Source organism: Micropterus salmoides, unplaced genomic scaffold (assembly GCF_014851395.1).
Source record: "Micropterus salmoides isolate LMB-PRFRI ecotype aquatic unplaced genomic scaffold, ASM1485139v1 Ms_hic_scaffold_1, whole genome shotgun sequence".
Lineage (NCBI taxonomy): Eukaryota > Metazoa > Chordata > Actinopteri > Centrarchiformes > Centrarchidae > Micropterus > Micropterus salmoides.
In genome coordinates this window covers 8,301,512-8,319,087 of record NW_024040040.1, presented here as the reverse complement: position 1 = coordinate 8,319,087, position 17,576 = coordinate 8,301,512, and the positions used below count along the sequence as shown (strand labels likewise).

At 37.7% G+C, this 17,576-nt stretch overlaps 1 protein-coding gene across 1 annotated transcript; it reads right to left on the bottom strand.

The window, feature by feature from the left end:
• Positions 1–151: 151 nt before the first annotated feature.
• LOC119901075 (solute carrier family 15 member 1-like) lies at positions 152–11,168 on the bottom strand. Its single transcript, XM_038716520.1, has 24 exons — positions 11,150–11,168; positions 10,319–10,404; positions 9,991–10,025; positions 9,605–9,689; positions 9,064–9,205; positions 8,627–8,746; positions 8,428–8,527; positions 6,921–7,011; positions 6,747–6,830; positions 5,895–5,977; positions 5,691–5,777; positions 5,505–5,594; positions 5,329–5,373; positions 5,194–5,226; positions 4,985–5,073; positions 4,203–4,284; positions 3,987–4,103; positions 3,713–3,850; positions 3,247–3,293; positions 2,573–2,677; positions 2,362–2,479; positions 2,118–2,255; positions 1,810–1,917; positions 152–745 (listed from the first exon to the last, which is right to left on the bottom strand). The coding sequence occupies exons 2-24, from the start codon at positions 10,323–10,325 to the stop codon at positions 494–496; spliced, it is 2,196 nt and encodes a 731-aa protein (XP_038572448.1). The 5' UTR covers positions 10,326–10,404; positions 11,150–11,168; the 3' UTR covers positions 152–493.
• Positions 11,169–17,576: the final 6,408 nt, after the last annotated feature.

The window sequence follows — 17,576 nt, the reverse complement described above, 5'->3', positions numbered from 1 at the left end:
CACAACCCTGTGTTTGGTTTCATTGTATGTGTGTTCCAGAACATTACAAGAGCCGTCGAAACTAAAATTAAATACGGATGTTGCTACACAGTGCAAAATAAATCATTGTAAAAACAAATTTACAACTGCGAAATCACACCTTACTAACCAATAAAGATCCAGGCATTTTAATGTTGTGAGTAACCTCTAAAAACAGAATAGTCTCTCAAGGTTTTGAGATGAAATGTTGATAATGGTATTTAAATTATCCCTGTCAAGACCCTTCACTAACACTGTTCACCAAGAGCTTACCCATATAAGCCTTGTTTCTGTGTTCTTCCAACTCCAGCACCATTTCACTCAGGTCCATCCACTCATTCTAACCACTACATGTCCAGCAGCGCGATCACAAAATGACCAAAAACATTAATGGCACAGGCACTTTCAGACATGAGACATAGAACCAAGCAGCATTCATATCAGAAAGAGGGAAAAGCTGTAGAGAATTGTCACTTTAGATTTTCGTCTGCTTGGATTCCTCCTCAAAGCTGGAGTCTGAGCTGTAGTCAGAACTCTTCCTGGGCTTGTCGCGTAGCTCAGCCGAGTCCTTTTCCGAACTTTTCTTCTTCTTCTTCTCGTCTTTAGCGTTCTGGGCAAACTCGGCTTCTATCTTGGCCGGGTCAGTGTAGGTGTAGAAATAGGCCATGATGGCAAAGATGACGCACACTAACATTAGCAGAGAGGCGAAGAGGATGTACTCGGCCCACTAGTGAAGAGAAACACAAGTTGGAGTTAGATCTTTATTTTAGCCTTTCCTCCTGTTTCCAGTCTATAAGCTCACCATATCCAGCTTCATATTCAAACAAAAAGTATATTTCCAAAAATCTTGAACAATACTTTCTATTTATTTTTTTTCTATTGAAAATTTGACTAAAAAGTTACACTGTCCTGTACGCAGGATAAGTGGTTGACGATGGATGGATGGAGTTACACTGTTAATGGCATCGCACATCGGCACACCGCTAATAATCTCTTCCAAACTTTCAAACTCAAGTCTGACACTTTTGGGATTATTGCATTTATATAAGACGGAACACACCAAAGAGTACCTCTCACCACAGACCAGTGGGAAAACATTTTGCATATTGCAGTTATCCAATTGAGGATTAAATTCATGTTGTAGGCTAATAACCTATAACAATAACCTCCACAAATGAAAACAATGTCCTATGAAATGCATCAGACTTATGTTGTTGCGGGGAAGGACATTAACATCAACTGTAGCACTGCTGAATTGGTCCATTTTGCTATGTGTACTTCTACTTTTGATTCAGTAAAATTAAGGTACTCTTACTTAAACCAGCAACTAATGGTTTTTGGACACTTGGTGGCAGCAGAGTAAAGCTGGAAACAGCACAGTCCTACTATCCCTCTATACAGTATGTATATATTTGGCTAAGTTGTTAGCATACTCTTGCCTATTTACACATCAAGCAGACAGAGCAACTGTATCATTTGTCGAATGTGACGAATGTGAGCGATTCTCCTTTAAGCTCTGTTTTGCTTTCCAACACTTCCTCCTCTGTAAGCCCAGTTTTAGTGGAGCTTGCAAGGTTCCCACGGGCAGTCAATTCTTTTCTATGATGTCTGATTTTGACCAATGTCATGTGTTATCATGTGTCATCATCATACCCATAACCTGCATTGTTATGTTCTATCAAAAGCAATGACAGCCAACAAAAAGTATAGGCATTCATATCACAAACTAAACTTGCCTAACTTCAGTAAGAACAACAGGTGTCTACAAATGGTTGAATAAAATCCACCCACCTGTTCTGAGAGGGTTGCAGCCTCCGCGACAATGAGCACAATGATGTTACCTACAGCAACAGTTAACAGCCAACCAGCCTGCAGCACTGACTTCATGTTGCTGGGTGCCTGGAGAGCAAAGCGAGATTCAAATAGAACTACATATTACAGCAAATTCATTGAAAACAGTGATTATATTATGTATCTGGCCAAATTAACATTATGACACACTATTTAACCTATTATGCACTTTAACTGTTTCTGTTATCTGTTGTTTCCAAACTGCTTTTTGCAGTGTTTGAGAGATTTGTGAGGAAAGCGCCCTCTACCTGTGAGTAGGAGAACTCCAGTCCGGTGACAGAGAAGACCACCTCCCCAGCAGTGATGAGGAAATACTGAGGAATCTGCCAGGCCATGTGGATTGTGTTAGGCTGGATTTCTGTCACTTGTTTGATGCCGTCTTGGCACTACAGGACACAGACAGGTACCCAGATGTGTTACCTCAATCATAAAAAGTTATATTCAAGCCATATTGTGACTCAAGACATATTGTGATGTATTCATGAGAGTTACATTTGGTCCATATTTTAAAGTTGGCAGGATGAGCAAAGTGTAAGAGCTGCCGAAGCCCAGTGTTTGAGTGTAGACACACTCGTCTCCAGTTGTGTCATTCCTGATCTTGAACGTTACACTGACATAACAAGAAAAACACCAGTCAGAACAAAGAATTTTCTCTAGTATAATTGTATGTGACATCTAATATAAAACAAAATTTTAGTCTTACTCTCCCTGTGGTAACATAAGATATGTTGACATGTTGTTGGCGACGATGTTGACGACATTGGTTCCCACTGTTACATTCAAAACTGATTCCAAGCCATTAAATAATCTGAGGAAGGAGAATTCAGCACACAAAAGGTGAGTAAACAACAGTCAGACAATGCAACACTTGAAACAAGATTAAACACATTCTTACTCATACAAATAAACATAATGTTTAATTTATTCGATGCACTTTTCTGGAGTCTGTACTAAATGCCTTTTAGGGTTCATTAAATTAGCCACCTCCTTTTTTAAACATGACTTAAAAGCTGTTACATTCCCCCAGAAAAGGTTAGGAACCACTGATCTAAAGATTATTTATGTCTTATCTGGTCACTACTAACACAGGTAAACACGTTCAGTTACATTAAAAGCCAATTACAGTGCCTTAGATTTATAATGGTTCTTTTATGCTGCTGTAAACTAAAGACAAAGCAAAACTTTGGATGCCATAATCACAGAATAATTACTCTGCGTTCATGAAAAGGCAGAACCTCCTCAGCTTTGCCAAGAGCAATATAATTATTTTGGGGATCACAAGAAGAAGAAAAAAAAAGTAAAAGAAAAGTAATTACACCTCGCCAAGCCTACTAAATAAATTCATCCCTAAAGGCTAAATAACAGTTTGAAACTTGCCTGATAGCATTAGCGCCCTGTTCCGGCTTTGAGTTGATGTCTGTGAACTAGAGACAGAAAGATACTTTAGAGCCTCCAGATACTTGTACTTTTTTAATTTAATCAATGGATAAAGGAAACAAACACTATAAATAAAGATTGAATACATTTGATATCATTTATGTATTATTTTTCTTTCTGCAGCTGTAGCACTGCCCCTCAGTGAGGAGCAGGATAAATTAGTGAGGACAGTTAATGAATATCACAAATCTAGTGAAAACCTTACACCCCTTCAGTAGCACAGTAGAATCTCTGTGGCTTAGGTCTAATACTAAACCATATACAACAGTATGTGTCTTTTTTTGTTAAAAGATATAGGATTAAGATTCAATAAAAACATTCAGAGATAAAATTCTGATGCTACTGAACCCTTTCCTAGCTGTAGCAGACAAAATGATTATAATTTTATTTGGACAAGCGCGCTCACTTCTATACTCTTGGGTACAGCCCCATCCTGAACAATGACTATGGTGTTCCGAGTGCCGGCCAATAAAGTGGTTTCAGTGGCATTAGGACCAAATTTCAGGTCAAATGGTCCATTAAAGTTCAAATAATCCTCATTGGCCTGTAGGAGAAAAGATAAGAACACATCAATATTCATCTTCCAACCTTTAGTGTAAAGTGAGTCAGAACAGAGCTACTAACTTTTAGTACATTTTGATATTTAGTGTGTTTGCTGTGTTTTATGTCGGCTGGAGTACCGTGAAAGGCTCCAAGGTAATCTTCTCGGTCCCAGCTTCGATGGTCAGCGTCCTGTCAATCATGTTGATGAACTTCGCTTGGCCTACGGAGCTTGATGGGAACTTAGGCAGGGTTTTCTAGAAGAGAAATGAAATTTGTGTGTGAGAGTTGTGCTTCAGAAGGTAATGTGTGTTTAAGTTGCCCACTAATTGTTTTTTTCTGTGTGTTACACTCACATCAATCTGGATCTGGACCAGACCAGCAGCGACGAACGCGAGAGCAGCGAGGGACATACCCACAGTCATCCTCTTTAACGGACTGGAGAACAAACAAGTTCATACATATTTGAGTTTATCTCTACTTCATAGTCAATCACATTGAACAATAGTTAGGCCAAACAGTACTTTATTTTAAGGACAGTGTTAATTAATGTATTTCTCAACAATTTCAGTTCTGGTGTATAAACAGATAATCAATGACTGGCAATATTATTAGCACAGCCGTAATCATATATTAAAGACATATTTACTTCTTTAGTCTCTATAATTCACAAAATACTATCCACTGATGAAAGCCATGATATGCAGCTGAAAGCTTAGGAAGAAATCTGGTAAGTGGACCTTAAGTTGAGAATTATCTTTTTTGTCAAACTACTCTGAGGTCAGAGTGAACTTTGAGCCTGTCAGCATGAGTTTTGAACACATTTAAATAATCATTTGTACATGAATATTAATAGTAAGTTAATGTTTGAACACACCAAGGTTTTGTTAAATCATTGATTAACTGTCACAGATGCGTTATAACAGAAGTTATAACTTACAAATACATTCATAAATGCTTAAAAAGTCCGTATATCTGCTTACAACTTCCTTCTATTGTGTTATAAACTATATACTGTAAAAACTATTAAATAGCTTATTGTAGCATACATACATCTGTAAGGACAGTTTAAAAGGCGAGGGTTAAAGTAATGTAATATTTTCCATCACACAGGAATAAAAAAGACAAACAAACTTACGTGAAGTTTAAATTGCACTTGGAAATCAGCGGGTAGATCACGCTGTCCATAATTGGTACCAAAATCAGGATCAAGATAGGGTTGACCGTCTGAGGGGGGAGGAGAAGCAAACTCACTCTTTTAAAGCCTATTCTCAACAGCATGTATGCACAAGCATCAATTAACACCACAACAAAGTGAGTAAAGTGTAACCAACATAAGTGTCTTACCTGCATTTGATCAGGCTGGATTATCATAAGTCCCTGTTGAAGAAAAAGAGGAAAGAGACAGAATCTAATTTTAAAAACGGTCTTTTCTGCAGTCTGAAATCACAAGGTACAACAAAAATGCTATAAAACACTTACAAAGTCGCCGTTCATGGTGGTCGCCTGGAGAGTCCATCTTGAGCCCTGTGGAGAAGACACAATTCTGGATTCTGCCAATGCACTTCTGGGTTTGCATTATCCATTTCTTTTTCTATCGAAAATTTGCTATTAATAACAACTACAAACAATAAGTGTCTAGTAGTAGTAGAAGTTACCTGCTGGTCAAAGAGAGCCCAGAACATGGGCAGAGGGATATAGAGGAACAACACCTTCAGCACCATCTTCACCTGGGCGATCAGGAGTTTCTAGAGCCAAAGATAAAAAAAAAAGGATTTTGATTTTTACGTCACTGATTGTACCATTTGTGTTTGCATGGTCTTGCGCATATATACTGCACTTACATCATATTTCTCCTCAGCCCAGTCCATCCAGTGGGTTCTCTTAGGGTATTCAGAACCACGATGCCTAAAGCGGTTCTTGACAGCAAACTATAGACCGCAGAAAGGACATCACCACGTGAACTAGGTTCTTAAAACCGTTTTGAAATCCATTATGAAGCTAAAAACCTTTTGGAGAAACATGCTCATCTTTGAGCAGCCACTTACCCCGATGCATTTGGCGACTTTCACCAGGATGTTGCCTTGAGGGGCAGTCTTATTGTACATGCCACTTCCAACAATGAACACAACTGCGCACACACACACAGAGTTGTATATATAAACATTTGTGAAACCAGCACAAAGGAAATTATAAGAAAATAAAGGAGGTCATTATTAGAATGTCACTGACTTATACGCACTATAAATATTCATGGTACACGTTATAAAATATACTTTATAAAGAGTTTATTGTTTTTGTAACAAATTAACTTATTAACATTTAATAATGTCTTAGTGATAAGCCACCAGTAATAATTTTTACAGCCTGGCATGCTAGAAGCTGTCCTGACAAAAGGCTTTTTTATCATTCATTAAGTTGGGAAATTCACTAGAGACAAAATTGAAGTAGTAGATACAGAAACACTACTAGAAACCTACAATTCCCATAATGCAACTGAGTAGCATGTTTCATAAGACTCTCCCTCCCTGGCATGCCCACATTCTTCAAATCTTCAGCTGTGTCCAGTTGCCACCCTGGATAACTATGACCTGGATGGCATTTTCTGATGACTCCACCCCCAGTTTTTAATGAAGACTCTGTTAGAAATGTGTAGTCTCCGATCCCAAGCTCACATAACTGATGACATCCCTGTGACATCATCTGGGTTATTCTCTCAGACTTGACAAAGCTCCTCCAGAGCCAGTTGGACATTTTACCATCATTTTCATAGGCTGTGTACTACAATCCTTCTTTAACAATAAATAAAACTGTTACTAAAACTTACTAACATTTAATAAAATGCACTTTAACTTTTCGTTACAGTCAATAGAGATGTTTTTAAAAAAAGTAGTTCTTACTCAGAGCAACCACCATGAGAGCAGCAGGTACACCAAAGGCCAGTGGGTAGCATTTCTGCTGGGTGTGAATACCACACTCCTGAGCTGGAAACCCCAACACACACACAAACATATATAAAATCCAATATGTGAGTCATTTGCATATTTTATGGTCTGTGATCCACTTTAGCGTACCTCTGAGGATGGGTGTGATTACAGTGGACAACAGACTCCCAGCGTTGATGGACAGGTAGAAGATGGAGAAGAAGGTGCTTCTCTGCTTCTCCTGTTGGACACAGGAAGTTAAGCAAGTCCAAGACAAAAAAAAACAACTGACGCACGTTCTTTCAAGATTATATTGGACACGTTTTCACAAACTCTTATCCAGACTTTGATATAATGTTCCATTTCAGTCATTAATATTTTGGGTTATCTTTGTCCCGGCCTTGAAAGGTGTAATAAAGTCACTGAGATAGATGTACTTGTGGTTATTAATAAACAACTAGCTGGAATGAAACAGAGGTACAAGAAGTGCTGATGAGTTGCCATAGATTGTTGACTAGATTGCTTTTAAACTGCCGTGTGTGCACACGTGTGCAAGAGAGAGCGAGAGGTCAATATGTATGTTTACATGTACATGTGCACCTGACTTATGTGGTACCTGTATTAGACATGCATGTGCATGGATATACTTAATTATGTGAATAAAAGTTTAGTGTGTGCACAATAAGTATCAACATTACGAGTTACATGTGTCTGTATTTTTATAACTGTATAACTGTTTGTGTGGATGTATTATACAAAATAAAACACCTGCTGCAACAAATATTACTTTTGCGAAACTTACTTGTGAGGTGTTGAGTCAGTTCTGTGTTAAATGTTTGAGGCTCAAGGTTGTGGTGCTATACTGAATTTTGTTGCACTGTATGGCATTTTGAACCCCTCTATACACACGCACAATATAGGTACAAATAAGACAGACAGCTTATTACATAATGCAATCCAGTAAAATAACAAGAATATAGTCGACACTGGTCTGACATACACTTGCCAAACAAATTTTTGGGTAAAAAAGTATTTTGGAGATTATCCAATAATTTCATGAGATTTGAGAAAACTTCTAATTACAAGATCCGGATCTTCTTTTTCACAATATCAAGAAAAGAAACGATCCTGCAATTACCAAATTAGAATCTCATAATTACGCGATCAGGATCATTTGTGCTTAATTATGTCTGGTATTAATCAGTCTGGTAATTAAGAGATCCAGAGCTCATAAAGAAAGTAATAACTATGATATACCAAAGTCACATGGACACACCCGCCACATTCAGGACTCAAGAAGTATCTCTCTGTCTTGCACATGTGCGCACACACAGCAATTAAAAAGAATATAATTTTATTATTATTATGATAATTACGATAACTAAGGCCAATTGTGTGCTTGTCTCTAGACCAATGTTCTTATGCGACTAAAAGGCTTCTTCAGGATTACTAAAGGACATATTTTCTTCCCAGGCAGCTTCTTAGAAGGTTTTGGGAAATAAATCAGAAATTGTAGCCCTGTGACGAAATCTTTATATTCAAAGAGACATGGTTTTCACTTGTCAACGACAATATTTATTGCAGGACTGTTTGTCTCCCCTCCCATGCGTATACAGCATGTGTGTGTTTGCATGTGTGCGCTTGAGCAACGTCTAACCTGATGGTCTTCAAACTGGTCTCCTCCAAATGCAGCCACGCAGGGTTTGATGCCTCCTGTTCCCAGGGCAATAAGCATCAGACCCACCATGGATAGAGCCCTGGGGGTAAACCACAGCACAGACACAAGTGTCAATACATATCTGTATCTGTTCACCTATTATATTTCTGCCACACAGTTCTGAGCGTGTTCAACTCACACGTGGAAGGTCATGTTGTCAGGCATGCCGTCCCTGTTTGCATCTGTGATGTCATTGATAGCACTTACTGCCATGACAACCTGTCCCAGCGCATAAACGATGGACAAGTAAACAATCGTCCTGTGCAGAGGGTGGAGGAAGAGGAAGAGTTAAAGGTGTACATCAGGTTCAGTTAGAGATAAGATATAGAAGGGTCAAAAATCCGAGGATGCAATTTAACAGCCAATTCTGTGAGATGTACTTTAACCATAACTCTTTAAACAGGTTTTGATGTATTTGCTATGCCCAGCTAGACAAGCATATGGAAGCACAACATGTATAGCTACTACAACAGCACACAAAGCAAATTACAGCTTATAGTTTTTAATGTTTTTTTATATGCATTTGGGAAAATGCATTTTTTATTTGGTAGCAGGTAAAAAGAATTTGAAACTCACTTGAACTTGCCAAGCCATGAATCGGCCACGATCGCTCCCAGGATGGGCGTCAGGTAGCAGAGAGCCACAAAGGTATGGTAGATAGTGGTAGAAAAGTTATCATCCCACCTGAGGAAGTACTTGAAGTACAGCACCAGGACGGCTGCAGACGGGAAGTGAGAATAAGGAAAATGGGAGAACGTAAATATCAGTTGGACAGGGATGCAGAAAACAGTGGAAGTATTCAGATATTTTACTTTACTTCCTTAAGTAAAGGTACCAATACAACAATGTGAAATACCTGTATTCAAAATAATACTCAAAAGTAGAGAAGTATTAACAGTAAAAGTACTCTTGCAGAAAAAATCCCCTGTGTTATGTTATTATACATTTTATTTTATTATTATAAACTTTAAACATTGAAATAAGTGTTTGAGGTCATCCAAATTTTCTTTCCACCACTGTGTACTTTTAACGGCTGTGTACAGAAAAATGGAGCCGTTTATATAATATGAATAAAGCAATGTCATGACTGCATCAGATCCTGAAGAAACCGACTCACCTCGCATGCCATAGTAAGAGAAACGCTCGCAGAACTCATTGACCACAATGAAAAAGATGCTTATTGGGTAGCCACAGACAGTAGCCTGTTAAAGGGGAAAGAAAAAAGTTAAGGATATTACCACCACTTACTGTGTTGTTTCACACGCTGATAACATAAAGTGCATATTAGCCTTGTGACACCCTGAGTTAAGCAAGGCACTCTTGAAATTGGAATTTGTATGCCATGTTTGTAACTATGATATTTTAGGATTTTATTTAAAACCCATGGGTGAGTGCATATATATATTTTTTTTTTTTCAGTTCTGTTGATTATGAGAGCCGTAAACAACATTTTTTTTTTTAGCTGTTTAATGCTGCAGATAGTAAAATCACATTTGGACTTACACTTTTTTTCTTGGGCTTCTTCATCTGGTCTATGTCTGCAGTAAAGAGAAGTTACAAGTCATAAATTATACTAACTGATATTTTTTTCCTTGAAAAAAAATGAAAAAGGTGAAATATACAGATAAATATTGTAAAATGTAACCAACTGCAGAAAAACAAAAACAGTTGTTTCAGTATACGTGTTTCTCATTGTGAAGAAAGAAAAAAACTAATGCAGAATGTTCCCCAACAAATGAACTTGCAGGAAAATGAATCTCAAAAGGTAAGGATGTAAGAGTTGGTTCATGAGGGTCCCAGTCACAGGGTTCCCATCCAGACTTGGACTCACCTGCCATGGCTGCTTTGTGTATCGACTTCGGGCACTTCTTCTCTGACTTAATCCTTCAGCAAAAGTCGCGGAGACACTAGTGACCCCTGTTTAGATACACGACATAAAGACCAAGCCAAGACCTGGCTCTTATGTAACCTCCCATCAACCCTCCTACAACGCCCACTGATGCTGGACTGTAGCTAACACACACTGCAAACATCTTGTCCAGCCCCTCCCAACATGCAAGTCACCATCATTCCCAGCACGCAGCACATTCTCTTCATCATTATCACGAGTGTCAGTCCCTACTTTGTGACTCAGCGAACTCAGGTGCAAGGAGTCTTTGGTCAGTTCAGCTGATAAAAGGTGGTAATATTCAAAGTGCATTTCTTATCATAGCTGCAAACTCTCACGCCCTGAGCGTAAGACCTGTGGGGTGGATTTTGAATGTGCAGAAGGTTTTGAATATGAGCAGAAAACCTGCTGAAACACAGGAGTTATTAGGGTCCAGGGGTTTATAAATTAATTAAAATGAATTAAGTTATCATTGAGGAGAAAAGGTGCTACATGCACATTTGAAGAGGTTACTTTCTAAACCAAAATAGGAGGGAAGACTTAACATGCCTACATCCATGTGGATGCTTGATAATTGTGACGGAGCGGCTCCGCCACGGAGTGCGGGCCGAGCGCGCACGCACACACACGCGCACACACACACACACACACTTAAGCCGGTTATAAACCTCGCTATTATGCATTTTTCCTCTACTGTTTAAGTAACGCGATCAAGGGTGCACACTAGTTCTACTCTTCTTTAAACATACATTTAAACAAACATCAAACACTTACTATGTGTCGAGATGCATCGCAGGTTTGCAAAACAGGGGCGTAACATTTCCGTCTTTTAAATAGCATGTTCTCGCGCGCTTTCATGGTCACGTGAACTGCACAATTATGGTTTTTTGGTTGTAGTAATAATTTGTGATGCAAATAACTGTTTCAGGGGAAGAAAAATGTTTGTGGAGATGGATATAATTATTGTTGAAAATATGTCGAAGTGTAATAGATATAAATCCTTTTCTGGATTTAGTAAAATGTGTTTATTATTTTGTGTAAATAATGGTTAAGCCTAGTGGGATACTACTGGCTTTAAAAGTCGCAGCTTTGGGCCTGTGAGGTCAGTCTTGGCATCTTGGCCTGGTCACAGAGGAGGTAACTATAGTGATTTGTATTTTCGTCGGGAGAGAGAAAGAGAAGTTTGTTTGTGTGTGTGTAACTTTATTGAGTAAGTTATTTATTTTTTCAAATAGTTATTTTTAGTTTTGTTTTCTTTATGCAAGCTTTTTCACTGTTTGCACTTTGGAGGCCGGCATAATAAAAATCACGCCACTATTTTTCGACTATGCCTGTGTTTTTCCCTATTTTGAGGAGTTTTGAAGAGAACCCCGCTAAATGAGAAAAGTTGATCTACCAGTATATTTATATTTGAAAGCAATACAGAATGACTGTGCATTATACTATACCATACCTACCGCTTGAATTTTGTGTTTGCCTATATTTATATTGCCTGAAGGATGTGCGTACACATGTGATAATGTGTGTCTACATTTGTTCCTTTTTGTGGGTTCAGTTTTTTTTAAGGCAGGTTGAGTAAATGTAATTTACACAGTCCCCTCCAAAAGTATTGGAACGGTGAGGCAAATTCCGTTGTTTTTGTTGTTCACTGAAGACATTTGGGTTTAAGATCAAAAAATGAGTGTGAGACAAGAGTTCAGAATGTCAGATCTCATTTCCTGGTATTCACATCTAGATGTGTTAAACAACTCAGGACATACCACCGTTTGTTTGAACCCACCCTGTGAAGAAAACCCCCAAAACATCAGTACGTGACATCACCAACGACCTCCACAGTGCAGGGGTGAAGGTATCACAATCCACTGTTGGAAGAAGACTCAGAGAGCAGAAATATAGGGGCCACACTCATCAAACCACTCATCAGCAGGAAGAATCGGAAGGCCAGATTGAAATTTGCAAAGTACAAAGTTGTGGAACACAATCTTATGGACTGATGAGACCAAGATTAATCTCTAGCAAAGTGATGGAAAGGCCAAAGTGTGGAGAAAGAAAGGAACTGCTGATGATCCGAAGCACACAAGCTCATCTGTGAAGCACGGTGGAGATAATGTCATGGCTCGGGCGTGCATGGCTGCTTCTGGAACAGGCTCATTAATATTTATTGATGATGTAACTGATGATGGTAGCAGCAGAATGAATTCAGAAGTGGACAGAAACATTTTGTCTGCCAATTTACGGAGAAATGCATTGAAACTAATCGGGAGGAAGTTTATCATGCAGCAGGACAATGAGCCAAAGCACACTGCCAACAAAACAAAGGGGAAAAAGTGAAAAGGTTTTAGACTGGCCGAGTCAATCAGCTGACCTTAACCTAATAGAGCTGCATTTCACCTCCTTAAGAGGAGACTGAAGGGAGAAACGCCCCGAAACAAACAAGAACTGAAAGAAGCTGCAGTAAAAGCCTGGAATAGCATCACAAATGAAGAATGCAACAGTTTGGTGATGTCGATGGGTCGCAGGCTTGAGGCAGTTATTGCAAGCAAGGGTTATGCCACCAAATATTAAATGTTATTTACTTTAAGATTATTTGTTCCATTACATTTGCTCACCTGAGAATGCTGCGGACAGATACAAACGGTGATATGTCCTAAGTTGTTTAACACATCTAGGTGGAAATGAGAGCTGAAATTCTATTGAGCCATCACTCTGGGTAGGTCCTCTGCCTCTCCGCCCTCTTCCAGTTACCTCCGGTAAATGGACTTCTGCATTTAGATCACATTGACATGTGCTGGTTCTGTCTGACGTTTGCTTCTTCTTCCTTCTTCTTCCTCGTCGTGCTTTTATTGTCAGTTGGCAAACAACGAATTGGTGCGTTACAGCCACCAACTGGTATGGAGTGTGGATTAGACCTTTATACATCTGATCATGGAGAGAAATACTTCTGTGAGTGATTAGTTGGACTTAGTGGGCGGGCCACAACACGTTGATTGACAGCTAAGGAAGAGGAAGGAAAAAGCAATGACAATAGATCTACTTGGGGAAAGGCAAAAGCAAATGTATGTATTTATTATTTTATTCATTCATTCTTTCTTTGACATATTTCTGCATTTATTTATTTATTCTTTTAGTCATTCATTCTTTCTTTGATATATTTTTTGCATTTATTTATTTATTCTTTTATTCATTCTTTCTTTCCTTTACATATTTCGGCATTTAGTTATTCTTTTATTCATTCACTCTTTCCTTGACATATTTCCCCATTTATTTATCAATTCTTTTATTCATTCTTTCTTTCTTATATATATTTCTGCATTTATTTATTCTTTTATTCATTAATTCTTTCCTTGATATATTTCCCCATTTATTTATCTATTCTTTTATTCATTCTTTCTTTGATATATTTCTGCATTTATTTATTCTTTTCTTCATTCATTCTTTCTTGCATGTACTTCCCCATTTATTTATTTATTCTTTCATTTAATTCTGACACTTTGGATGTTCCATACATTGTTCCTCCTATTTAAACATTGAATTTGAGTCACAGAGCTAAGCATCCAGTTTCCTGAAAAATATATAAGATTATGATCTTTTTCTTCAAACCATCAGGGGTGGGAAATCTGTTGCATGATAAAAAAAGATTTTCAACCCATTACCCAAGTCACAACTCTTTTTCCTGATCATGACAAATTACATATTTTCTTTCTCAGTTTGTACAAGTGAACCAAAATATATTTTTAGTAACAGTAACATTTGTACATGTTGAATATATTTTTATTTTTTCAAACAAAATAACACGTTAATATTTTGCTTGTGTTTTACAAAAGAGCAGGGACATTATGCTAAAAATCTTCTCTTTTTTTATCATGCAACAATCAAAATGTGTTTTTATCCAGGTGGTTAGAAGAGTCTCTCAGGATTCTGGTAATCCCTTCAGAACAAGTGTTGTTAATTACCTTCTTGGTTTTTCAAAGATAGCTGGGTATTTAATTTTTTGGAAAAATCTGATGCTTAGCTCTATGACCAGAATGTTATACATGCAAGGCACATCGTGGGCTATATGAACATATCAAACATAGCCTACTGTATAAAAGTATAAATCTTGAATTCTTGTGTATTTCACCAAAAAAGACAAACACACCAACACAATTGAAACACCAGCAGGACTCACTCCAGACACGAGATGTTTAGCAGCCCATATCTCTGATGCAATGACACAGTAGGGGTGTTTGTCCAGTAAATCAGCAGCAACACAACAAGGTGTGTGTGTGTGTATGTGTGTGTGTGTGTTATGTTTGTGTGTTTGGATGTGGTGTAGGTGGGATTAGCTGGTCTTTTACACGACAGGGAGCTCAGTGGGGATTTTACGCGAGTCAGCATCCCAACTTTACCCCTGTCTCTCCTGTTTCTCTTCATTGATTGTGCAGCTCAGTACCAGAGAGCTCCATTCAAATTAAAATTCAAATCAGCTTTATTGGCATGAATGTATAACAATATTGCCAAAGCTACAAATAAATTACATAAGATCAATTAATTTCATACATTTCATTAAAGTAAATAAGACCGTAAAAAAAAAAAGTTGTGTGTGTTAACAAAAAATAAAATAATAATAAAAACTATAAAAATAACGTAAAAATAAATATTAAAACTACAAGTAAATAAATAAAACAGTGTACGTGTGTGTGTTAAAAGTTTTTAAATATATAAAAAATTTAAATAAAATACATAAATGAAATAGTAACGTGTGTGTGTGTGTTATAGTAATATATTAAAGATTTTAATAAAATAAATAGATAAAACCGTAAACGTCTGTGTTTTTGCAAAGTGTTTTTGTCTTAGTGTTTTATATTTAGGGCATGAGGTTAGAAAGTGCAGCTCTGTTTCTACCTTTCCTGTGTCACACTGGGAGCAGAGTCTCTCCTCTTGCGGCAGCCAGCTCTGTCTGTGGCGACCCTTTTCTATGGCCAGGCTGTGTTCACTCAGTCTGTATGTTGTCAACATTTTTCTTAGTTTATTGTGCTCAGGTAATTTGCCAGTGTGAAATCTTCTTTTTAGGTTCAGATAACATTGTAATTTACTTTGTTTTGGTTGTTTCTTTCCAGTATTCAATATATTTTTCTTTTTGCTTGTTGATAATGTGGTTTGATCTGCTTGAGTTGGTGTTGTTTTAAGAAAGTAGATTACCATTTATCAATAGGACACATTAAAAGCCAAAACTTATTCATACTCATAACTCATTCTGATAGTTAGATCCTTAAAATGCAGTGCACAAACTAACTTTTTTATAGTAAGCTTGCTGGCCAAAATACCTTTGCTACTGTTAACAGAGTTTATTCTGTGATGCTACAACAGTACAAAGTATATGGATGATTAACATTGCTTGAACTAGCAGGCCAGTAGCTTTACAAAGATACTTAGCTGAAGCTAGGCAGCTAACTGAAAAGGTAATTCTGCCTTCTTACAGATGATAGTCAAGAGGCAGACAGGAAATGATAGGATCAGGGGCGGAGGCAGACATTGTAAACATTCAGGGCTTCCCCGGGTAGATTTATTTTCCCATTTCTGGCAGCTATAGGCAAAGTTTTTCTAGCAGTTTTAGATGATACAATGCCTAAATCCTTACTAAGAGCATTACTAATATTGAAACCTCTTTTAGTTGTACTATGCTGGGGTTACGTTCACAGAATTAATGTTTAGACAAATCTGCAACAATTGAATCCCTGCCATAATAACCTGGGCTGCTTTAATAGCAAGTAAATGTGGCCTTTAATACTCTAAATTGCTCTAGAAGAGGAGCATTTAACCTATTTAGCAAACAGCAGCCCTTCAAGAATGAGTCCAAAGCACCACCTCACCTGTGTGCAATAAAAATCCAAGAAGCCTGCTTGTTATTATTAAACCTGTATTCTTTTGTTCAGAAGTGCTGCATTAAATATAAATGTTAGTGTGTAAAAATATGTTTGCTGACACAGTCATGAATGTACCTTTTTGGTGTCGTTTAGTGCCAATGTGGGCTCATATTTTTAAATGCGATGGTGCATATAAATGTGAGAGTTGCTACTGTTACACTTTAGAAAGTTAAGTATGACAAAGTTTCCTGCTGAGACCAAGAGAATTTAAGCAAAGTGAATTATAGTAATTAAAGTCAGCAAATTAGCTTAGTAATGGCTGTTATTGAGCTACCTAAAGTTAGCTAACATTTAGCAACCAAGCAATGAAATTAGAAAGGGGGTGTTTTATTGCTTATGAATTCAACTTTTCATTTGGAACAATGTTTGCCGTTGCTGCAAACAACAATCCTTTGACGTAAACAGTAATTGTCAACCAATCCAATATGAATATACTGTGTAAATACTGCATTTTTAAAGTTCAGTTTTTTCAACTTACCCGTAGAGCCATATATCACCCATACATCAGGAGTCACTCATCTTCTGTAGCCACTTGACAAAAGTAACGTTATTTCCCCTTCACTCTGTCCAGTTGTACTGGCCGTTAACGTTAGGACAGTTAGTTTTGTAGCTTCTGTTTCACAGATAAGGGGCAGCTTTGAGTTGTTGAGGGGTTTAGAGAGAATGTGTTTAAGGGTCGAGGACCCATCCTTCAAAGCTAACACAGGAAAGAAAATGGACATCTTAGTGAGGTTATCCTTTAATCTGTCAACATCAGCTGTACCAATTAGCAAACATTTGCATGCTAACACACTAAAGTAAGTGAACATGGTAAACAGTACACCTGCTAAACATCAAAAAGCTAGCATTATCATTACGAGCATGTTAGCATGCTGACGTTAGCATTGAGCTCAAAACAGTACACCTGCTAAACATCAAAAAGCTAGCATTATCATTACGAGCATGTTAGCATGCTGATGGTAGCATTGAGCTCAAAGCACCGCGGTGCCTAAATTAAAGACTTGGCTAAATGTTGGTAATATTAAAAGAAAGTGGAATAAAAAAATAGCAGCAAAAACATTAATACCACTGGCAGTGACAATTTTAAAACCACATGACGAAATAACTAAACAATGACCCGTAACATTGTGTTACAGCAACAGTGCTCCTGAGTCATCACTGCATCAGATGCAGACAAAAGTTTTACTCTACAGCTGTATGCTGCAGATATAAGGCTGCTTCTCCTTTTTGAATGATAAAAATTGGACACATCTGATAAATACTTTACAGTGAACATATAAAACCAAGGCATGGAA